Source organism: Oryzias melastigma, linkage group LG8 (genome assembly GCF_002922805.2).
Source record: "Oryzias melastigma strain HK-1 linkage group LG8, ASM292280v2, whole genome shotgun sequence".
In the NCBI taxonomy this organism is placed as follows: Eukaryota; Metazoa; Chordata; class Actinopteri; order Beloniformes; family Adrianichthyidae; genus Oryzias; species Oryzias melastigma.
This window is the reverse complement of record NC_050519.1, coordinates 14,138,545-14,163,386: the sequence shown is the minus strand read 5'-3', so window position 1 is coordinate 14,163,386 and position 24,842 is coordinate 14,138,545. Positions and strand designations below refer to the sequence as shown.

General features: G+C 37.4%; 1 protein-coding gene across 4 annotated transcripts in view; it reads left to right on the top strand.

Annotated features, from left to right (window-relative positions):
- cacna1ia (calcium voltage-gated channel subunit alpha1 Ia) overlaps positions 1-24,842 on the top strand; it is a 198,932-nt gene that overhangs the window by 100,020 nt on the left and 74,070 nt on the right. For all 4 annotated transcript variants that reach the window (XM_036213306.1, XM_036213305.1, XM_036213304.1 and 1 more), the window contains exons 3-6: positions 3,435-3,546; positions 10,094-10,227; positions 15,651-15,748; positions 24,366-24,525. In XM_036213306.1, the coding sequence (XP_036069199.1) occupies positions 3,435-3,546; positions 10,094-10,227; positions 15,651-15,748; positions 24,366-24,525 (504 nt within the window). The remainder of the gene's footprint in view (positions 1-3,434; positions 3,547-10,093; positions 10,228-15,650; positions 15,749-24,365; positions 24,526-24,842) is intronic.

The following is a 24,842-nucleotide window of genomic DNA, read 5'->3' as shown; positions in this document are numbered from 1 at the left end:
ATCTGTCAGAACAGGTCTCCAGATTTGTTCCAGCCTTAACTGTTCATGAAACAAATCAGCAAAAGAGAAAAAGCCAAGTTCATTGAAGTGAAAATAAAATTGACCTTGAGCTTTAAAGACTTTTCATTTGGTTTTTCAGCAGGTTATAAATCTTCAGAAAATGCTGTAAAACTGGCAGCAAAAAATATGTTGATTATTCCTCCATTTGGAAATTAATATGCCATTTGTTTAAGTGGTTATTGATTTATCTGCAGTGTATGGGTGTGCTTACATGCTTAGTCAATTAGAGGTTAAAGCACTGTTAAAATTTGTTTGCAGGAACATGCCACGCCCCCTTTTGGGGTGTGGCATGTTCCTGCAAACAAATTTTTGACCTACAAAAGTTTAATTTTGCTGTTAAAACTGGAAAAATTGATTGTTTGATCTATTTTAAAAGCGTTCCCAGTGGTCTTTTAATTAAGATTATGCCATTTTAGGCCTAAATTTAAAAAAAAAAAGTATTTTTCTAGGACATAGTTTCTGCAAAGTGGCAATCGTTCATTAGAAATTTGCTTCAGAGTTGTAGGCGGGATTGCTGCTGCAGAGTAAGCCCATCCCCCCCTTCCCGTCACCCATCTGCTTACACACTCTCCTGCTAGCTTACAGCCCCTCACAACCTTGTTCCGTCACAAAAATGGCTACAAATATTCTTTTATCTATCAAGTTGTAAAATTTTAACAAAGAAAACAAAGATGGATCTATTAGTCTACAAGTGCATGCATCAGAATGGGGTAGAGTAGGCTTCCAAGCAGATTTTCGACATAACAAATGCGATCTTGTTCAAACAGTAGTTTTTGTCGGCTCCTAATTCACAATGATTTTAATAAAGAAATACTTAGGAATGCAATTTAATCTTAATTTGCTATGTGTGTGTCGCCCATCATGAAAAAAATGACATAAGCACATGTTAAAAATACCAAAAACACAATTTTCATCAGTAATATTGATTTTTTTAAGCTGTTTTATTGTTTCAAATGACACAGACAGGCTTGGTATAAAAAAAAGCTGAAAGAGTTTTTGTCTAAATCTTTTGTGAGGCAGAAAGACAGGCTAAGGAATGCATGGTGGCATGTAGAGAAGACGAGAAGGGAAGGAATCATAAAAAAAACAAAAGTAGAGGTCCTGTCAGCAACCTTAGAAAACTAGACAGCAAGGGTGGAAGGAAAGCAGACGTGATGCTGAAGGGAAGTAAAGGACTCAGACGCAGCATTCAGTCATGCGAGGACGCTTTCTGGGTGGATAACGGTTTGAGTCTAACAGCTTTAAAAGAACAATCAAATTAAATGCCGAACTTCAATAACAGCATGCCTCCTTTTCTTCCACCTCAAAGCATCCTCGATGTCAGATCCAGTTAGCACCCGCCCAACGTGATTAGGGAGTGACATGACCGTGCATAAGCTAGTGCTCTGGAATCAGCTGGACGTGAGTCAGGCGCCTGGGGAGGGAAGGGTCAGTCTGACGGCGGAACTGTACTCACATCAGTGCAGACTCGCTTCCACCTGATGATGCAAAAGCTATTTATGCTGCTAACTTCAGTAAATTGGGGCTTAGGGACGCGTTGAAGTGTGACAAGCTGTGTTTTGCTGAAAAAGAAGAAAAAAATGTTGGAGTTTCTCTACACTGTTGGCTCACTGGAGCATTTCAAAATGGTCACAGTGCACTGACATGTCTTTGTGCCCTCTTTGTTTACAGCCACTGAGAGTCATAAATAACACTGACATGTTTTTTTTCTTTTTAAATTCCAACATCCATTCTCTCTGTTTCTGTCTGGCTCCTCTCACTGCAGGTTCATGCCTTTCCTGTCGACTTCCTTCCCGGCGCAGAACCCCGGGGCAGGTTCTCGTGCTGTGATATGTATGTTCTGCTCAAACACCAACGCGGTCACGAGCGCAGGCGGGTTTTTCATCGCCTGTCGAAGCTTTCCGCGTCTTCAAGTGTTTGTGTTTTGTTTGCACGGCGAGGGTGAAATTGTCTATCATTTCCTGGCAATGAAAGACAAAATCTCTGGGGACAGGACATGGAAAATGCTGTGAGTTGGGGAAATTGCAGCAACGGCGTGAGAGAAGAGATTTAAATGAAAAAGGACCAAAAAAAAAAAAAAAGGAAGTGACTCAAGAGGAATTAGAAACTAGCAGTTGTTGGTGGAAAGTTAGAGAAATGATTTTTCCAGAAACACTGCAAAGAAAGTAAAAAGACACTGATCCTCCTGGTCCTTTCTGTGCGTTTTTCAGCACACAAAACTCAATCACACTTTCAGCGATTTTAGCCATCTTGGTTTTAATACGTCAAGCTTGTTCATGACATTACTGCTTATATTTTTGGTTCTCATAAATGTTATAGTTTTTTAAATATTGAGCAAAATATGCCCCATAGGAAATGGATGAGAAAGTCTTCAAATTTCAAAATTTTAAGTAGATTAGCAACAAGCCTCTAAATATATCCATGGGCTATGTTATTAATCAGTAATTTAAAAAAAAATTAGAGTTTAGCTAATATTTTAGCAACATGCTAATGTTTTTGACTAATTTGTTATCCAATGAGGTTTTTATAGGCTAATTTAGACTTTAGCTTCTATTTTAGAAACATGCTAACATTTTTGACTAATTTAGTTTACTCAGGAATTTAAGGCTATTTAGGAGTTCAGCTAGTATTTAAGCACTGTGCTAGCTTTTTTTGGCTTATTTGGCATCTAGTGTTTTTTTTTTTTATTTTTTTTTTTTTTTGACCCAATTTGGAGTTTAGCTAATATTTTAGCAACATACTAACGTATCTGACTAATTTGTTATCCAATGAGGTTTTTATAGGCGGATTTATAGTTTTGCTTCTGTTTTAGCAACAGTTTTTGACAATTTTATTTTACTGAGGAATTTTAGGCTCTTTTGGAGTTTTGCTCATATTTAAGAAGCACTCTAAATATTTTTGCAAAATTGGCATGTATTAGGGATTTTTAAGCAATTTTATTACAAATCTTTCCAAAATCTAGGTAAACTTCAGCGCTCTTTCATAGTTCTTTAACAAAAAATCCAGTCTTTTAGCACATTTAACATTTTGCAAATTGATTTTGAATTTTCAGCAACTACTTTAGGCCAAAAGCATTCACTCTAGCATTATCACAGATAATGTAACTTTTCTAGTTTTTTTGTCTTACAAGAAAAATAATTCTATTAAGAAAAAAAAAAATCTTAGTTTGAAAAAACATGCCTTTTTTTTTCTTAAAATATGAATTCTTGGTAAGACATTTTCTTACCCTATTATTGCCAATGGGGTAAAAATCTGTGACCTATTTTTAAGAGGGCTATTTTTCGGCCTATTTTGTTGTCATCCTAAAGCAAAATGTTAAAATGACTTGTCCACCTCAACGTTGGGTACTCCTTAACCCCAGTTTCTGTCAGCACGTGGTTCGAGAGGATTAGCATCATGGTGATCCTGCTCAACTGCGTGACGTTGGGCATGTACCAGCCCTGCGAGAACATCGACTGCACCTCGGACCGCTGCCAGATCCTGCAGGTAAGCCCAACCACTGCACAGCAGACACCAGCATCACAATGAGGAACTGAAAAAGAGACACAACAAAGCAGGCGGTGAAAAGAAAACCTCATTCCTCACTTTGGGATCATTCTTCACACTGTGCTGCACACACTTAGGATAGAATTCTTTCCTCTCTGCAATGTTTATATTTTCTGCAGCTCTCTGACAGGGGAATTGGGACTCAGTTTGCATTAATAAAGTCTTGCAGAGCTGCATTGTGTGCATGTTTTTTTTTTTGACACCTCAGGAGAAGAGGAGCTGAATTCGGGTTGTAAATGATCAAAAACTCCACAGTCGGCAAAGCCGACACCAGCAGGGTGTAGCCCTGATTTCTCTGCCATTTATGGCTAATTCTAATGTTATGCTCTGCTTACGAGCATAAATAAGGTCCAAAAGCATTTACGTGCAATTGTGTGGAGAATGTTCCACAGCTGCCATCTGCATTCAGCTGGCTGCTTCTTTAATTAGAGCCGTTCATATAATGGTACACAGTGCATCTAATTTTAGAGAGGGACTTCATTCTTTATGTGCTTGTGTTATTGGTTTTGGAGATGATTGATCGCACGCCTGATCATCACTGGCAAGGAAAAAAACAAATGATTACTGACTGCTCTGCATTGATTCCACTAAGGTTTATGATGAAGATGAAGGGCACGTGTACAATTATAATGATCAGATTTGAAAATATTTGTCTGTCATTACTATAATGTGAGCAGTGCGATATCGATTTGGTGATCTCTGCTGTTGTGTGTTCCTGTATTTAGATGGATTTTATCAAAGGCCGTGTTAGTTGTGACAAAGGAAGCTGATTTATTCAGCTTAAAGTTTTGAATGTCCAGAGATGTTGAGAGTCTTTCCACTGTATCTGTTGTAGTGTCACACCTCATTGCCTACCCCACATTATCATAATATGAAAAAAAAGTATTTTTGCTGCAGAAACTGGTGTAAGAAAATATCGATTCAGTGAAATATTGCAATACTTTACGAGGTGATACTTGTATTGATTTAACACACTGCCAAAGCAAATTTCAATTAACTATTTATAAGCAAACGTAGTTCAGTCTTACTTTTGTTTTCCATTTAAATATTTCCTAAATTAGCAAAAGAGAAGCTCCTTGAATTTGCTTGAGTAAAAGCAACATGTTAATGAGATACAGTTCCAGTGCTTCATGTTCTGATCATTAAATGACATGTATTTTACAATTTTACTTATGTGAAAAATGTATTAATAGTTACAGAATTATTTAGTCATAATTTAAAAAAAAGTAAAATATCATCTGGCAATGTCTTGGGATAAATCATGATACGTATCGTATCATGACACGTGTATCGTGATACATATCGTGTTGCCAGATTCTTGCCAGTACACTCCTAGCAGAAACGCCTGTTCGTCCAGTCCGATTCCTTCTGTTCTGCAGATTTTGAAGCGCTCATGACGACTCCGACACAGCTCTCCATCTCGTTTCATGCTCCCACCCCTCCCCTCTACTTTGTAATGTCATCTTTGCTCCTCCTTCCCCCATCAGACCAAACTCTTTCTCTGCTTCCTTTGCCTTTTGTCTCTCTAATGAGCACACCGACTCCCCAGGTAATGCAACAACTCCACTTCTGGTGGTTGCTAATAGAAACAAGAGGGATTTTGAGGACAGAAAGTGTACAGTTAACACAGTCCCTTAAAGGCATCTGTATAGCCTTTTATTAAGCACAGCGCTAGTGAACGGATGAGCCAGCCTGCAGGCTGAACGTGAACGCAGCATTTGGACTCATTAAATTTTCCTAAATAAAAGCCATTAACAGATAAATATGACACAAATACAGCAATAAGCTCTGAACATAGAGGAGTTTGTTCATTTCATTGTTATTTGTTTGTTTAAAAGAGATCGGGATTAAGGTAACTTGTGAGAATGCACACAGTAAAAGAGAAAAAAAACAAGTCATTTGAAGCACTTAGTGATGGTCTGGACTGGAATCTATCTGGAAAGCAGTTGCAGAAATTAGTGTGTGAATGTGTTGCAACTGTGCTGTAATTGCATTTAGATGTGGAAGGGGCAAAGGCGCAGGCTGTAACACCTGCCGACTGTTGAGAGGAATTAATGGAATCTGGGATTTACATTCACAGTCTCCAAAAATACTCTACTAAAAAAAAATAAATAAATAAAATGAATCACTGACAAGTCTGAAAATGTGGTTAAGTCTTCCAATTGAGAGAAAAACTATATTTGTTAAGATAGAAGAAAGTAAATGCTAAGTCATATCCCAAAATGCCTCCACGTAGCTACCTAAATGCAAGTTTTTGAGCAAATTCGACAGGTGGCCTGAGGTAGTTCCATTTTACTCATCGTGTGGCGGCCATGGACGTTTAAAGAAAAAGTTTAAATTTTGCAATTTTTATACGTTAGTCACTGGCCACCAGGGAACATTTGGAGGTTGCGCTGTGGCAGTCCAGTGACAGGCGGATGGCAGGAAAGCAGCAGCGCGATAATTAACTCATGAAAAGGGTCTCCATGGTCCCCAAAATCGTCTGATCAATGGCCGGTTTTCAGGCTGCTGTTGTTCAGACAACCCTCTGCCCCTTTGCTGCCGCACCACTGTAGAAATCAGTAGCAGCATGAGCACTCGACAGGGTTGTTAAATTGGGCCCGGCGATGACCAATCGTCAATCTGGCAATCTCGCTAGAATGGGAGACAGTATTGACGCTGCACAAAACTCATCACAGCGTTGATAGCTCCACAGTGACTTTGAGACCTGCATATTGATAAACTGCAGCCAATACTGACAAGAATACGAAGGTATGTTGTCTAAAAAATGTCTAATTTGTAAATTGACAAGATTATAATGTGAGCTCAAAATCTGATATTTACACCTCGTCCAATCAGAGCTGGTGCTGGCCAGCAATCCCTGCTGTCACCTAATTTTGCAATGGCGTCATCCCCAACTCCTGACTGCTGTCGTCTACGTTCATAACCATCCCAACGTTTTTTTTGTTTGTTTTGTGATGGGGATGGTGGAATTGAATCTCAAAGATTCAGCCAATGCCTCCCCATCGCACGGTGGCAGTTGTGGTAGCAAGAAGAACTAAAAGTAGAAAACCTGTATTTTAAGGTTCCACTCCACTCATCTTTTGATCTTTTGTAAAAGCGTTCCTATCAGGACTCACTCAGCCATGTCCTTCTCCGACCACCAGAGGGACCCCTCTCCTGAGTACTAACCATCTTCAGCACCTTCCTCACTGCAACTCCCATCAGCCACCACTTCAGTCTTCTCCGAGCACAGCTGATCATCATTATCCTCATCATAACCACCAGCGTTTATACTCACTCCAGATCGTGTTTACCTGTCAGTCTTAGACGTTTTCCTAGTTTGAGTCGCCGTGTTTTTGACCCACGCCTGTTTATGCGTTCCTCTGCCTCGCCTCTGTGTTTTTGACCATTACCTTCCTTTCAACGCCGTTTATGTCTTGCCCTTGCTCTGTTCAATCAAACTGTTTCCTCATGGATCTTAATGTCTTAGCCACAGTTCCCAATGGTCTTTAAATCATGATTAGGAGACCATTAAAGAAATACTCAGAGATGCAATTTTAAGCTTAGCTTTCTTTATCCTCTATTATGAGAAAAATGTTACAAGAAGATGTCAAACACAATAAAAAATACAATTTTCATTGGAGTGGCTCTTAAGACACACAAACAACGCTCCATAAATGTTAACATTTAGAATTGCAAAACTAAGGTTTATTCAAAAAATTAAATATGCATAATGTTATTAAAAAACACTTTCATATACTCAGAAACCTGCACTTTTTAATCATTGAGTCTGTTATTCTTTTTCCCGCCCCATTTGTGATCAAGTTTCTCCTTGGGGCATTCTTAGCTAATTTTGTCCATCACATGAAAAGTAAGATCCATAATTTATTTCTGAAACGATCCGCCATCACAGCCTCCATAACCCACTTAACCACGTCCTCTCCTCTTGCTAAATAAGTGGTGCAATGACAGCATATAAAGTAGCCTCACCACTTTAACCATCAAATCATGAACCTCCCATCACGAGACTTCCTCCACCTCCTTACAAATCACCGCGATGATGAATCCTGAAAGGTTGACTGAAGAGGAAGCTTGCAGCAGTGACACATAGCTAAGATGAATTCATTCACCTTTCCCTGAGAGCAGACGACGACACGGACCTGACAGGTGCAGCTGATGTCAAAACACAAATGAAGCGTGCCGACTGCATTATTTATCGAAACATCTTTTTAACCACGTGCAAGATTGGTTTTCTCATGATTTCCAACAGTTGTGTGCAAACTGAGGAGAGGTTTGTGTGTAAGCTGGTGGTGGAATGATGGCAGCACTGGCTTTAGCTGCATTCCAAGGAAAAGTCACGCCTGTAGACTCCATACAAGAAGCAAAGCTTTCACAAGTGCCAAAAACAGTCTTATTCATTCAGTTTCATTCATGAACACATGCACACATAAAAAAAACCAAAAATATTTGATATTAAATGTAGCAAGTCATTTAATGTGCTGTAAAATATGTTTATTGACCAGTAACATTTTTTGGCAATATACTACTTCCTAACAAATGAAGTTAGCTTGATCAAAATCATATCCTTTTTTCCGTAGATGATTCTGGATTCCCCTTAGAGGGACTTATATACCACGTGTATGTGTCTATGCACAGCTAAATTCTGTAAACATCAGTTTACAATTTTAAAAAAGAAAATAAGGGAAGATGTGACTGTTTGTCAAGTGATAATGCAACCTTTCCCTGTTTTTAGTGTTTCACCACTATACTACAAGCTTTCAGGTTAACATCTACTCCAATAATCGTTTAAGGTGGATCTTTTAATTATGATTTTGCAGTTTGTTTTTGCCAAAATCCAAAAAACTATGCACACAAAGAGCTAGTAATCTGTTATGGATGCATGACAATAAAGCAGAGCAAGGAACTTTTTCAAACTACATTTTTTTGTCTGTGGATTCACAACAATTTGAATAAAGAAATAATAATAATAATAATAATATGTCATCTATCATTGGAAAATGCTACAAGAACACCCTAAAAAAATCATTTTCATCTGAGAGGGTCTTTAAAGACTCTTTTTCACATACATTGTCTGGACATATTATACACATATGTCAATGTCTGTGTCAATATATACAGTGGGGCAAAAAAGTATTTCGTCCGCCACCATTAATTAAGTTCTTGATTAGAGAGGCCTGTAATTTTCATTATAGATAAACCTCAACTATGACAGGCAAAATAAGAAAAAAAGCTAAAAAATCACATTCTTATTTTTTTTATAATTTATTATTAATTATTTATAAATTATGGTTGAAAGATACTATAACTTCTTCTGTAAGAGGATCCTCTGTTCTCCACTCATTACCTGTATCAATGACACCTGTTTGAACTTGTTATCTATATCAAAAACTCCTGTTCGCAACCTCCAACAGTCACACTCCAAACTTTACTATGACCAAGACCAAAGAGCTGTCTAAGGACACCAGAAACAACATTGTTGACCTGCACCAGGCAGGGAAGACTGAATCTAAAAATACTGAGAAGACTTACAGAAAATGTGTGACTGTTGTCATTGCCAAAAAAGGATACAGAACAAAGTATTGAGATTAACTTTTGTTATTGATCAAATACTTATTTCCCCCCAAAATTTGCAAATAAATTATTTAAAAATAATACAATGTGATTTTCAGATTTTCTTTTTCTCTTTTTGTCTCTCATAGTTGAGATATACCTGTGATACAAATTACAGGTTTCTTTCAACTTTTTAAGTGGCTGAACTTACACACTTTGTGGCTGACCTAATACTTTCTTGCCCCACTGTGTGTGTGTGTATATATATATATATGTATGTATATATACTTATTAATGTTGAACTTATTTTTTGTCATTTTATTCATCTTAAATAGTTAGATTTATCAGTATTTTTACTTGATCAAATGATTATCAATAAAATTAATTGGTTACTCGTACTTGATAAAAATCAAATTTTGGAACTTTGTCTAACACAGGAGCAAAGCTTAGTGTTCATGAAGCATTAAGCAGAATAGTTGTATATATATTTGCATGAGTCATTCTGCTTTCATCATTAATATATCTTTGTAATTAACCACCAGTGATTTCATAAGCATAAATATTTCAAATGCGTCAGTGTGGAAAATCATTCATCAATGTGTTTGTGCGTTATGAGATAGTCCTTTGTGATTCCAGGGGAAGTTGGTTTGAAAAGAGCTAAGGTGACAGTTTCTGTGAGCTTTGGGGCAAATCTGCTGAGGTTTGAGCCTGTTGAACCTAAAGTGTTGAAACTGCCTTTGAAAGTTCACCACACAAACACACACAGACACACAGCTGCAGTCTTCAGGTTTCATCAAGGAAAATGGGTTTCTTTTAAACAATATAAAAACTGCTTTACACAAGTTTTTGCTTCCAAGAAAAAAGTAAAAAGACAAATGTATTTGCATCTTGTGCTTACTTTTCTTCATCTTTGCTCCCTTTTCTCTGGTTCCAGGCCTTCGATGCATTCATCTACATCTTCTTTGCGTTGGAGATGGTAATAAAAATGGTGGCTCTTGGGATTTTTGGCCGTCGCTGCTACCTGGGAGACACGTGGAACAGGCTAGACTTCTTCATTGTCATGGCAGGGTAAGCAGGATCGTCATTTTAGTCTCTGTGGCGCTTCTTCATGTGTAGAATGATCCTTGAAATACCAGGAATTCCTCAATTACAATAAGACTGACTGCAAGTAATTTTTTAAGATAAATTATTAACAAAAATGTATAAAAAAAAATCACATTTATATAAACGTCAATAAAAACCCAATTTTTCCTTAAAGGTGTTATTTAACTTCTTTACATAGTTAAACACAAATACTTTTAAAAGTAAAATTGCATGTGGTCAGTATACTGGTTTGAGGGACAGTGTCTAAAATGTGGAAGGAGAATGAATTGTTGCATAATCACATTGGCTTCTTATGGCTGTTATCATGGGAGGCTAATGCAAACACATCTGCTCAAACACCTGCTACAGCCAATGAGGAATGAGCCAATCAGACACGGGTGATAAAGCATGTCTACATGAATGCATTACCGCCTTTTTTGTAAGGACCAATCGGTGGACTCAACCTGAAAAGGAGCTCCTTTTAAACTTAAATAGCTACTACATTCTAGCATAGGGACTTCTAGAGTGAGGTTAGGTATTCTCCAGAGTGAGGTTAGGAAAGGATTAGTGTTTTACAAGCAGAAGTAGAGGTCACGTCCTCTGAGGTGTGTGCGAGTGGGTTTGTGGGAGAGGAAGACGGGGAGATGGATAGGAATATGGGCTGGAATAATAGCAGAAAACAAAGAGCTGCAGACTTTCCAGGCTAGGTGAAGGGACATTCATCTTCATTTAAGCGGAATCAGTTTATCCCTAGTGGATGTGTGGATTTTCTCTCTTTGGCTGTTTGTTTGTATTGCACAGCAGTGCTATACGGGTATCACTGTCTGTCAGCTTATACCTTTAGAGTCAAGTTAATATTCATCTGTGTTTGTTGGTGTGTGAACACCTCTGTCTTTGTTGTTCTGTCTGCAGAATATATTAAATTAGTGTCCTGGTTAATCACAGAGGACACAGCCTGTAGTGCCAGGTCAAAAAGCAGCTGATAATCTGGGATGAGCTTCTTGTCTGTTACCCTCCTCCTCAAAACGCCTCCCACTCTTACTTCCTTTTTCATGTGTCAGTCTCACTCAGACTGCCATCCAAAGATGCAGCTGAAGTCTCTCTGTAGTTATCTTCTCTTTAGTTTTGCCAAATCCCTTTATAAGTTCAAAAAAATCCACATTATAAGGCACATCTAAAAGCCCTAATTTAAAAAAAAAAGTGGTTTATAATCCAGAGCTCTTTATTTATGGATTTATTCTAGTCGTATTTACTATTTACTGACAGGTTGCAAACAAATATTGTTTCTTGTGTGTTGAAAACAATGTTGACCACATAAGCATATTGTGAATACATTAATGTGTAAGTTATCTGTGTCAGACTGAGGTTTTGCCCAAATTCCTTATATTTACTACATAGCATACGTTATAGAGCATTTGACATTGTGTAGTGCTGTTCGAATCTACAATTCCAAAATTGAATACTCTACAAATTTCCCTGAAACCTTTGTGAGAAATCAGTGTGAATTAATGCTCACTAATTAGCAAACATCAATCAATCTTTCACTTTATTTATAAAGTGCTTTTCATTCATTTGCTGTTGAACGCAATGTACGGAACAAAAAAGACATTTAAAACATTAGTTAAAAACGTAAGATACATTAGATAAAATTTAGACCATAATACATTGCGTTTGAACACTTTTAGCAAAAAACAAATGTGCTTAAATGTAATTTTTAAATAAAACATCCACATTTTCATCATCAGAACAAAGTGGATTTGTAAATAGATGTTGTGAAATTTTCGTATTGATTAGATTTTCACTTTGTGAAAAAGGTGAGATGATATCTGCTCTTGGAAAGAAAAATAAGTAGTGTGCATTGTGTCTGAATTACTTTTTAAAACCAGGGCAGTATAATCCTGCAATAGTTTTTTAGTATTTAGGGATTAATGTGGGAATTCAGACAACCAATAATTACAAAATCTAGTGCCCTGGAAATTTCCCAGAATTCTTTGCAATAAGCCACTATGCATCGATGTTCACAGGATTTCAGGATGTGGACCACAATACATTATAATTGAAACATTTTTGTGACAAAAATTCTTTTAAAGGTTTTTTTAATTTTCTTTAAGTAAAAATTCATCATAAAACAGTGGATTTGTAAAATACTTGAATCGCTTTGGTTTTCACTTCGTGAAATCTGCGTTAAAAAAAAAAAGTAGTGAGCATGGTGTATGAAGTGCTTTTATGATCCAGGGAACTAGTCTGGCACTGTTTTATTGTAGTTAAAGAGGGGTGAAGGAATTCAGACAGCCCTTTTTTATGCGTTACTAAAAAGGTTGGGAGTTAGCCTACTGACAGTAACATTTATTTTAGCGGTTATCAGTCTGTTTTTGACGTGTTGGTATAGAGGTTGGGTATTATTGTTAGTACGCTAACATGGCTGATGTAAAGAGATGTTGGAATTTGTTTTTTTTACATGTTACTGACAGCTCTAGGAGTTAGCGTAGTCACAGTAATCTTTAATTTAACTGTATCAGTCTGTTTTATGGGTTAATGATTTTGTAACGGGAGTCTTCAACTAAAATTTAAAGAGGTCCAGTTAGTAAAAACTTTTAGAAGTTAAGGTTCAGAAGAAAAAGTCTAAATATTCAGTGTAATATATATTTTTAAGTGGCCAAGAATTGGTGCCACCTTCCAAGAAGAATGTACATCTGAAAACATGTTTTTCAGTCTATCTGGGTTGCATTATCTGAACCGATTCCTGCCTAATTCAACCTTTCTGTTGGTAAAATTCCTAAATGTCCATTTTGCAAGTTTCCTCCATTCAGAAACATCCTGAGCAGGTTCATCTTTATTTGATTGACTCTTCATTCTCTTTGAAATGTTTTTAAATGTAAACTTTATGATTTAATTTGGACTTTTGAGATGTGATGAATAAATAAAGCAAAACTAAAATCACACAATCCTCAAAAACTGTTATTTTCTAATAATTAAAATAAATACGAATCCCTCTTGCCTGTAACTTTATTATTGTGACATTATGTGAAACATTCACCAATCTGTCGCCACAGATTATGCAGAGCGGTTTGGTGCACAGAAACAACTGTCTCCATAAATGACCCAACATCTGGGTTAGGATTCGGACCCAGATGTTGGGTCCGCATGACCCAACATCTGGGTTCAGATCCAGGACTCCAGTCCGCCATTGAACCCTGTTTTATAAGGTTTAGAGTTACCGGTATTATGAATGTGCTAATGTGGCTAACGTGTAGCATCTTAAAAAAAAAAGTTCTAGATTTACTGTGAAGAGAATTAATACAGTCTGACTTCCCTTCTTTTTTCAAACTCAGACATCATCATCCTCCAATCAGTGATATTCCATAATATCTTCATTTTCTGGTTTCTTATTCTGTTTCATTTCATTTAAATTTCTGGAAATGTATTTTATTTTCTGGGAAGTTTGTATTATTTGTTGTGTTTTTTTAGTGGTCGTAGTGATCTAATATGTTGCTTTGTTGACGTGATTTGCACTTCAGGGGTAGTTAACCCATCAGGTAGAGCGAGCAAATCGCTTTTTTTACTCAGGATTTCACGTCTAAGGGATGTTTCAGTTGTTTCTTTTGGACTTGTAAAGTTTCAGTTAAGTCTCCCAGCGGCCTGAATTAACTGAACTTGGGATGATTTTTTGTTTTCGAGGCATGTTGTTCTAAAATCACCTGTGCCAGCCTAAAACCGCCCGGTCCCAAAACAACTGCCTGTGTTCTTCTTTATACTTTGACATTTTCATCAAGGTGCTTTGTGGCATTTCTGCACCTTCAGTGGAGGCAGGGAGAGAAAATTGGTCTCTACATCCTTGCAAAAATGGATTCTTTCAACCATTGGGCCCATGAGCTTTAAGGACAAAAGATATGAAACTGTTGATGCATGTGAGAAAAGAGATTTCACCTCCAGGTTTGATCCAGGTGTTACATGCCTCCACTACATGAATAAATTGCTTTTGGGTTTGAAAGGTTTTGTGTTGACTAAAGATTTGTTCAGACCTTGTTGCACAAGCTAATCCTACTGGAACATGAGCTTGGCAGTTAATATATCAGTGACCCTGCACTGCTTGAAGGGCAGATTCCTGTGGGATCGATAAAGTGTCACATTATAGTAAATGACATGGTTCATAAGTGTTTCTATGCGAGAAACAAAGAGCTGAGCTCATTCTTCCAAAGCCAACAGAGGAGCTTTGGGCGTTCTTAGCTTTTGACAGCGGTGCAGTGGGTTTGCATCGCACTGTCTCGACACCACTGAAGCCCAGGGCTGTAAAAAGGCGTGCGCACACTCAATGCTCACAGCATAATGCACAATATTTACTTGCACAAACGCTCATACGCTGTTGTTTTCATTCATTCATTTGTTGCACCAAAAAAAGTGGAGCCCTTTCAGTCGCTTGAGCTCTCTCTGCGCTTTTGATTGCAGCTGTGTGTACCAGTGACGCTGACGCACTGCTTTCACAGACACATGCACATGTGGAAACCATGGCTGCTGCACTGTGAAAGTGGTTTGGGGGCACAAACAGCTTAGCCACTCTGTGGAATTGACTTGCTAACTGATGCCAAGACTGAGGCATAGTGACCTGCAGGCAACGCTTTGGGGCCTTATTTACTAAAAGTTAGCAGCTGTTAAAAATTATATAAATACATTAAAAAATACATATTTATAGGTATCTTTAAAAATAATTTATTAAAAATAAATAATGTTTTTTTTATTAAAAAAAAAAAATACTAAAAAAAAAAAATTAAAGTAAATTAAAAAATCCAGACAATCCTGCATTAGTTGGTGGGGGGCATGGTGCAGAGGTAGAGTGGTCAACCTCTGATTTGAAGATTGGTTCCTGCCTTGCCCACTGGTGATATGTCAAAGTGTCCGTGGGGCAAAATACTGAACCCCACGCTGCTCCCAGCCAGCAAGGCCAAGTAGGCCCCACATGGTTTAAAAGTGGGCTGAAAATGTGGGCCCCAATTGGGTTTGTCCACAGTTTCCGTGGTGGTCCCATCTTGGCTCCACAGGAGGTTGAGCCTGCCATCTCTGTCGGGCCCCGGGCAGCAAAGCTTGCTACGCTAGCTACCGGGCTGGCTAGCAGAGGGAGCCCACTTAAGCTAACGTGGGCAAACCAAACACACGTGGGGCCACCATATGGGGCCCCACGTGTGTGAATGTGGGACTATGACTGTAAAGCTCTTTGGGCCTTCAAAGAAGGTAATAAAGTGCTATAGAAGTATGGTAATTGGCGTATAATGTACTTATATAGCACTTTTCTACCTTCTTTGAAGGTTCAAAGCCCTTTACACACCCATTCACACGCTCATGGATACACCATTTACCATTCAAGTGTAAAATATTCCAGACATGAAGTTAATTTGAATCTTCTCCTCATTCAGGATGGTGGAGTACTCACTGGACCTGCAGAACATCAATCTGTCAGCCATTCGGACGGTGCGGGTTCTTCGGCCACTGAAAGCCATCAACAGAGTACCAAGTGAGAACCGTTTAATTTCTTTTTGAACGCTTGGGAGTGGAAATCATTTACATTGTGGATTAGCCTTGCAGTCTCTTTGTATATTTTAGTCAGGCTGTCAGTCCATATAAAATACAAATGCTTCGACATGAAAATTCATGCACCTTCTCCCAGTGGGCATCATTAAACTTTTAGCTGGTGTTTAATCGTACAGTCAGCTCATGGCTGTATAGGATTTACAAACCTCTATTTCATGCTGCTTCACTTCCCAGTGTGTGACCCCGTTCTTCTCATTTGCAACTCATCTGCTGTTCTTGGACAAACTGTCTCAAAGCTGTCATAGTTTTCCATCTGCAATGACCTCAGATTGTTGGTGCTCAACTCAAAGATTTTAGGTAGTCCTTTGACAAGTAATTCTATTAAGTTAAAGCCATTTATTTGTTTCCTGTATGTATATAGATTCATGTTAAGTTAAGTGGAACTTACAGTATATCAACAAAGAAACAAAGTGTGAAATGTCAAAATGGTGCAAATCTTGTGAATTTTGCTCCAGGCTTTTTCCTTCACAGCTCTATTCCGATACATGGAAGACTTGGCGTCTTGGTTTAACTTTCGACGCACATTCAATCTCCGAGCATTTTGTATCTAGAGCCTGAAAACTGACTTAAAAACTTGCATAGCCACACGAACATGAGAGTTTTGGACCCAGAGGTATGGACTCTTCCATTGAAATCAGTCGTTCAAACCAACGTTTCTGAGACTGGAAGGTATCATCACACATACTAGCACTTCTGAGCGATCAGCTGATCCAAGAGAGGAATACTTTTAATGTCTGAGAAAGTTTTAGCTTCCTCACAGGTTTAGAGAAAGACATGACCTTATAAAAAATGACCTTATGGAAAATGTTAGATAAAATCTAACAGTATGAATTGTGATATAAACTAAATATTTAAGAATAAAAACTTCGGTAATTAGTTTAAATATTTTATGTCTGCTCTGTAACAAAAACAATTATGACATCACCTCCATGTGAAAAGATAACATGGAAATAACAGCAAAGATGGCAAAAAAAATCACAGTTTTTTATTGTATAATTTGTTAAAAAAAAAAAAAAAATGTTTTCTTTAACATTGCATTATTCCCCAATTGCAGTCAGATCTGTTCGTGGGCCAATCAATTTTGTTTATGTTTTATGTGTGCAGATAAATAAAAATGCCTTATTGTTACTGTATTGGACCAAAAACACAAACTAACTTTTAATAAATAGAATTAATGTGCAGCACTTACAAATTTGATTTGTATGTTTGAAGGCATATTGTCCATCTTATCCTCCAAGTTATATATTTAGTTATCAGACCTTGAGTTGGCATTCTTATTGTTGGCTTCAACAACATTTATCACAAAACAGTAACAAAATGCTGTTTTTTTTTTACACCAAATCAACAACCAAAGTAATTCATTACTTGAGGCACTATAGGGGTAAGCTGGAATCTAATTGTTTAATGCTTAATAATGTATGCAAAATGCCAAATACCTTAAAAAATGCAACTTTTTAAGAGTTAACTAATACATTAAGTAATATTGAGTAATAAACTTTGGTTAATTGCACAGTAAGACATTTAATGGGATGCTTAATAATGCAACATAATGCCTTAAAGCAATTATTAATGCTTAATTAATGCTTAGTTAATGCTTAACAATCCACTTAATAACATTAATTAAGGGAGTTTTATTTTACATGTTATCTTTTTTTCTTTTCTTTTATTTTTTAGGGTTGTGGATCAGATAAACAGGAAACACAGCTAATTTTATTTCATGTCACACACTCCCGTCACGCGGCACTGAAACAGACGTCTGCTGAAACGTTTGAAGCAGCTGGAGCAGAAGCTCAAGAAAATGTTTGATTTGAAACCGTTTGAGTCTGCAGGATGTTTTGGGGACAAAAGAGCTAGCTACACAACAAGGGCACTCTTGTGAATTTATGCAGCGAGGCACAAATCCTCATAAAAACACGTTTGTCAGCATATGCATAATGGATGTACAGTAGCTGTGAGCATAAAGAATAGATGTAAGTAGTTTAGAGGTGAGGCCTCCTTTAGGGCTGTTACTTTAAAACTGTCATTGCTGCTGCAGGTTATCAGTGACTTCGGTGTAACAAGTGTGTGGCAGCCTGATTCTGTCCCCTTTGTGTGACCCCATTACTGCTGAAGAAACAAGGGGGCTAAGGCTATTTATCCTTTTAGTTGAATCAGTGCTCACAGGTACGAAGCAGCACCAGCACATCCTGACACCCTCACACGCCTCAATTTGTTACACCCCAACAAAGTGGCTAATATTAGGCCAGTATGTGTGTTTTTTATGGAAGTGGTTCGGTGCTCAGAAAGCGGTGATATAAATACAGGGAGCATAAGGTTTACAATCAGACAAATCAGTTCTTTTCTTTCTTTTTTGTGACAATTACAGGAATAGGGTTAGACAAATATATCAATTAGGGATGTTTCGGTCAGCCTTTTTGACCCAAAGCTATTCAGGGTCAATTTAATTGAAGAATCTGCTCATACTGAGTCCTGGTTTGATACTTTTATAAAATATTTAAAAAAAGGAATAAATGTAAAAAAAAATCGGATAGGTTGTCCCCTATTTTTATTTTATTCACCTTCTTTACCCCTGAACCTGAGTATTTCTGTAAATAATCAAGTAAAAATAGTTAACTATTAACAAATTAATTAAAATCTAGTTGAAAAAAATAGGAGATGATTAGTTATATAAGAAAGTTTGGTGACTGTAGCATTAGTCACTTTAGAAATAATAAACTTTTTGAACGTATGTAATTATTTTCTCTATTAAAAATTCTAAAAGTTTAAAATCTTTCTTCATAATAATCAAAATGGTGAATATTCATGATTAGCTCATATCTATGTAGCCATTTATTATATATTTTTTTGTTTTTGAGGCATTATTATTATTATTGCTATTATTATTGTTTACTTTTTCTCAGAAATGCACTTTGTAAACGGTCCCTTGGCAGCTGTCTCTCTGCTGTCGTTCCGTTTAATTCTACTTAAAAAATAATTAAACAAAACTATCTTTATTCTTTTAAAATATCTTTCTAGTTATTTTCAGTTTCAAGCGTTTATCATGAATTATTGAGACTGGAATCTGCGAATATCTTGCGAACTTTCACCAATTTTATCTTGTCCACCTTCTGCTCAAAGTTATTCTGCTGCACAGCAGTAAAATGTTAAATTCTGTTCATGCAGACTTCTAGTAGAATATTTATCTGCAATATGAAGCTGGAAATATAACATTGATCATAATAATGAGAATATAATACAGATCCGAACCCTGATCATGATACAAGATCTGATTTCAATCTAGTCTAAAGCTGCATGATCAGGGCAGATTTCTAATCACATGATCACTAATTTTCATAGAAAGAAGCCTTCATTTTTATTTGGAATAACCAGTAGTTGGTAACATTCATTATGAGAAAACACAAATGCCAGATAAGACAGAAAGTAAAAGGAAAAAAGGGCAGAAAAATACCTAATTGTAACAACTACAAAATAATTAATATTTGTTTTTGATTCCTTTTTCCGTTCAACTTTTATTTACTCTCCCGTTTCCTAACATTTAAGCTGTGCTTGAATTTACGATTTTTTTAATGTGAGCTTTATTCCTGCTTTTAATGCTCCTTGTTTTTTGGTGCACCCTTGGGCACGGTTTCATTATCTCACACTTTGTGTCCCTCCATCCATCTCTGCTCCTCTTCAGCCAATTAGGCTAAATGGAGAAGTGGCCTAATGACAAGACCTTCTGGGAACAAACGCATTAAGACTTGCCTCTAACTTCCACACACAAACACACTGTAGCAGCAGCTGAAATGAAAACATAAACAGTGCTACTTTAGAGGAATGTAACAATTCATACCAACACAGACTGCAGATTTGACATTTGACCTGGCTTAAGATAATATTAAAGACATCCAATACACAACTTATCTGGTTTTGTCGCTCGTCTGGGTTTTTGCTGTCATGCAGTGGAGAACCCAAACTCAGAAAAAGTGGGAATATCATATTAAATAAACGGAAGCATGAAGTGAACCGTAGAGGAGAGGCTATCCTTTCATACGGCCCAACCACCTCCCTAATGTAGAGAAGGAGCAGCTCCACTTTGAGCTCCTCTCGCCTGGTTGAACTTCATGTCCTATCTCTAACAGAGAGCCCACCCACCATGAGAGAGGGGCTTACTCCTGCCGCCTGTTGCTGGAAACGTATCCGTTTGTTCATAACCCTACAAGCTTATAGTTGTAGGTGAAAGTAGGAGCCTAAAGCAAAGCCTTGCTTCTTATCTGGGCTCTCCTTTACCACAACTCACCAAAGTCTAAATTACACAGCACACCGCACCGGTCTACCTTAAATCTCACGCTCCGTCCTGCAGTCACCTGTGAATAAAAAACAGGCTTGAGGAGATTTAGACTTGGTTTTTCTCATTCCTGTTTCTTGACACTTAACTGCAAAACCCTGCAGCGAGCGCCGGGGTCATGGCTTGATGGAAGCAGAAAGAGCCGCAACATCTGCAAAGAGCAAAGATCTAAATCCCCTCAACACTAAGCAGCAGTGAGGAAACATTTCTACCAAAAAGGCCCAAAAATGAAAATTCTATTTTTAAAGCTGCTCGATGCTAAAAAGAAGTTTATTTTATGCCACTTGTTGAATATGATGACAAAATATCCTAAAGTCCCACTCCAATCATCTTTTGATTTGTTTTAAAAGCATTCCCAGTGAAGTTTTCGTCATGATGAAGCTGTTTTTTAGGCAAAAATTAAAAAAAACATAGTTTTTCTGTGTAGTTTCTGCAGAGCGGCAGTAGTTCACTAAAACGTTACCTCTTAGTTTTGGGTTTGGCACAGATTACAGCCTCCCCATTTCCCATTATCCATCTGTTTACGTGATCTGCAGCTTGCTTACAGCCTTTAACAAACCTAACCCGACATTACAATAAAAATGGTGAGTGTTTATCAATACAGATTTGACCCAGATTCCTGTTCTGACAAGGAAAACAAAGACGTTCATGGATCTATTTGTCTGTGAGTGAATGCAACAGAATGGAGCGGAGCAGGAAGTTTGTGGCCAATCACTGCTACAATCTTCTTTCCAACTGCATTTTTTCATCTGCTTCAATGATTTAAATAGAAATATACACAGAAATGTAATTTTAAGGCTAATTGTCTTAATATATGAACTGAAATGGAAAAGACACACTGCCCTACTTTTTTTTTTTTTTTTTTTATAATTTTCTCATGAAAACAAGATTCACTTTCTCGTCACGGAAAAAATGAAATGAGTTTTCTTGTGATAATGAAGAATATATTCTAACGTTCCTCTCTCCTTTTCCTGCACTGAGACGCTGAGATGTTATCTCCTTTAAGTCTCTTTATTTTGAGGTTAACAACAAAAACAGCAGAAGAAAACACTCCACAAGTTATTTTTTAGTCTATTTTTTTTTATCTATTACTCCTCAAGCGTCTTGATTCCATCTCATGCACCAGCCCCCTTCTCTTTATTACCCTAAAACCCCAGAGAACAGGTTGAATGACAGAATCCAGGGCTGACGAGCATTTCAGCGTGGTGCGTTCAAATGAGCTCCGGACATCTGCAGCAAAGACAAAGCAGTTTATCAGAGAAAATGTCGAACACCAACAGAAATCATCCATTTATAATTTATTGATTTAATAGTGTTGACAGTTTTTCTAAAAAAAACTGCTTTGTTTTGCTGTGGATTTTATAAAAATAAAAAAAAGCCTTCTAGTGGACTAAGTTAGGCTGAGTGGCTGTTTGGGTCCGCTAATGTCCAGAGCTCATTAAACGCACCATGCAGAGAAGTTTGTCAGCCCTGGGTTCTGTCAATCTACCTGTTTATTGGGGGGGTTTAGGGAAATTAAGGGAGGGGGGTTGGTGCATGAGAAGGAACTTAGGTGTTTAAAAGGGGGAGATCTGCTAATAAATCAAAAGATGGACTTAAAAACGACTTTTGGGAAGTGTTTTCTTCTGCTGTCTTTGCTGCTAACCATAAAATAAAAAGACTTAAAACAAGTATAGTCTCAGGGGGACGGGGGTGCTACAGTTTATTCTTCATTACATTCTACATTACGAGAAAATGAATTACATTTTCTCGTGATAATGAAATAGTGGATCTCGTTATCATGAGAAAACAATAAAAAAAAAATGTTTAAAAAAGAGCGGGCTGTTTTTGGCTTTTATATGTTTGTCCAACATGAGAAATGTTAAAACACCATTGGAGTGACTCTGTAAACTGCATTTCTTCTGCATCCAGTATTCTGTGTGTCTGAGGAAGGTGAGCTGCAGCTTTAAACATCATCATCATCACATCTTCATCTGAGCTCCTCATTCTCTGAGCAGTTGTGACACATTAACCAACTGTTGAGTAGCTCAGTAATGTCAACAGTGCCATTAAGGATCACACACACACTTAAAAAACACGACACTTTTGTAGTCAAACTTTCACTCGCACCACAGCAAAACACCTCTTTCAGGTGTCACCCATGCTCCATCATTAGTCCAATCAGATGTCATTATTTCCCACTAATCACAGTCTCAATGTGGCGTCACAGCGAGGGAATGGGGGGGGGTCACGGCTTTTTTGACACAGCTCACTTGTGTTTCCGCAATTAGGCTCCGTTTGTTCAGAAATGCGACCTCGTGTAGTCTGATTACACATCTGTGCCGCTGTAACTTTAAACTCACAGATCTTTGAGTCAGCTTCCTCATTTCCAACTGTTGCCAGAGATGTTAGTCTTCTTTTCTCCTCTGTCTCTGTGAGCTTAAAGATCCACTCTGATGAAAATAGGGTTTTTACATGTTTTTTTCATGATGGAAGTAGTGCTGCCACGATTAGTCGACTGATCGAAGACTAATCAACTATTAAAATAGTCTACGACAAATGTAATAGTCGATCACTCGTTACTTTATATTATATGGAGTCAGAGTGGAGTAAAGTTGAAAGTTATAATAGCATTATGCTAGCTTTTTGGACTATTTTGGCATTTATTAAGGTTTTTCAAGCTATTTTTGAGTTTAACTGACATTTCAGCTAAATGCTAGCTGTTTTGGGTAATTTAAGACTTTTTCAGCTTTTTTAAGCTAATTTGGAGTTTAGCAAATATTTCAGCTGGATGCTAGCTGTTTTGGCTAACAGTTTTTTTTTTCATTTTTTTTAGGGAAATTTTGCATTTAACTAATATCTTAGCTGGCTACCAGGTGTAGCATTTTCAGCTATGAATTTCAGCGTTTTCAACTATTAGCTTCAGCGTTTTTTGCTATCATTTTTAGTGTTTTTAGCTATTAGCTTCAGGATTTTTAACTATTGCTTTTAGCATTTTCAGCTATCAATTTCAGCATTTTTAGCTATCAGCTTGAGCGTCTTTAGCTATCAATTTCAGCATACTCCACTATCAGCAGACCAATTCAGTTTACAGTGTTCACACTAGCAGTATTGCAGGTAATGCTATATATCTAATTTTTAGTTAGTTTAAAGCTGATGATGGTTAGGATGTGTGCTTTAAATCCAGTTTGCGCATGACCCGATTAGCCGACTAATCAGAAAAAATAATCGGTGATTAGTCGACTATTAAAGTAATCGTTTGTGGCAGCACTAGAGGGAGGACATTTAAAAAGAAAGTTTAGCTTAAAATTGTTTTTATGATTTTATTATTTAAATAGTCATAAGGCGTGGGTTGCTCCACAACTCAGAAGCAAATTTCTAATAATCTCCTGTCGCTCTGCAGAAACTATTTCCTAAAAAACAGCACTGTTTTAAAAATGTTGCCTCCAGACAGCATAATCTTAACTAAAAAGACTTCTGGGAACGCTTTAATGTTCATAAATGTTTGTCTTTCTTAAAGGTTTGCTGCAAATTGCTGTTGAGAACATCTGACTTTGAAGTAACACATTTCAAATCAATTTGTCTATTATCTTTGTTTTGTATTTGTAAACAGCAAAAAGAATCAAATTCAGCAAAAAAAAATAAATAAATAAATAAAAAAAGATCTTTAGAGTCATACATTAAAATAGTCAAAACCATTAAAATAAAAGTCTGTACTTCTGAAACATTTAGAGAATTAATTTGGATATTGATTAGAAGATGATATTGGAGAATTTTCTGGATTTCAGGGATCACCAAAAGAGAAAATAAATTAGTTCTACTGCTGATCTAGCTTCACATTGCAACAGTTTCTTCCAGCAAGTCAATAGTTCAAAGCTGTAATTGATCTAACAACTCTTGAAGGACGTCAAAGACGTTGTTTCAGGGCTCAGGTCCGTGTCTGTGGATGAAGCTCGAGGTCGATGTCCGCTCTGTGATTGAGCTGAAACAGTCTGTCATGGAAGAATGAGAGGAGATCCCTCAAGAGATTCAGCATGTTCCACTTTAATTTGACGTTCACTGTCAAGAGTTGTATTCCCAGACGGCGGATTGTAGAAAAACATCTCACATGAAGCCTTAAGGACTTTTTGTTTTCTTTATTACTCCACTTCTCACTTTTAAACCAATTATTGGCGATTCTTGTTGATTTCCTAAAGTCTGACTCACTGACTGATCGGTGTCCTGAAATCCACAGGTATGCGGATCCTGGTGAACCTGCTGCTGGATACTCTACCCATGCTGGGCAATGTGCTGCTGCTCTGCTTTTTTGTTTTCTTCATCTTCGGCATCATCGGCGTGCAGCTGTGGGCGGGGCTACTGAGGAACCGTTGCTACCCTGAGGAGAACTTTACCCTGTAAGTAACAAAATGAATATTTCTGCCATATGATGCTTCAACATATGTTTTTTTTTTTTTTTTTTTTTCGATCTGTGCCACCAGCAACAACTGTAACAGTTGTTTCCCCATATTGCAAGCGGCCCTCCGGTATCGTGTCCATATTTATGACCCCACATAACAGGATCAGCTGCTGCGTCTGCGCGCGTGACAGGCTTTCACCGCCGTTCAATGGGGGTTTTATTACATTCTCCCAGTTTCCGTTTTATGCTTGCATCAGCTCACTTGAAAGACATCTGTGATGTGTGTTTGTGTGCTGCGATATGTAAATAAGCCAC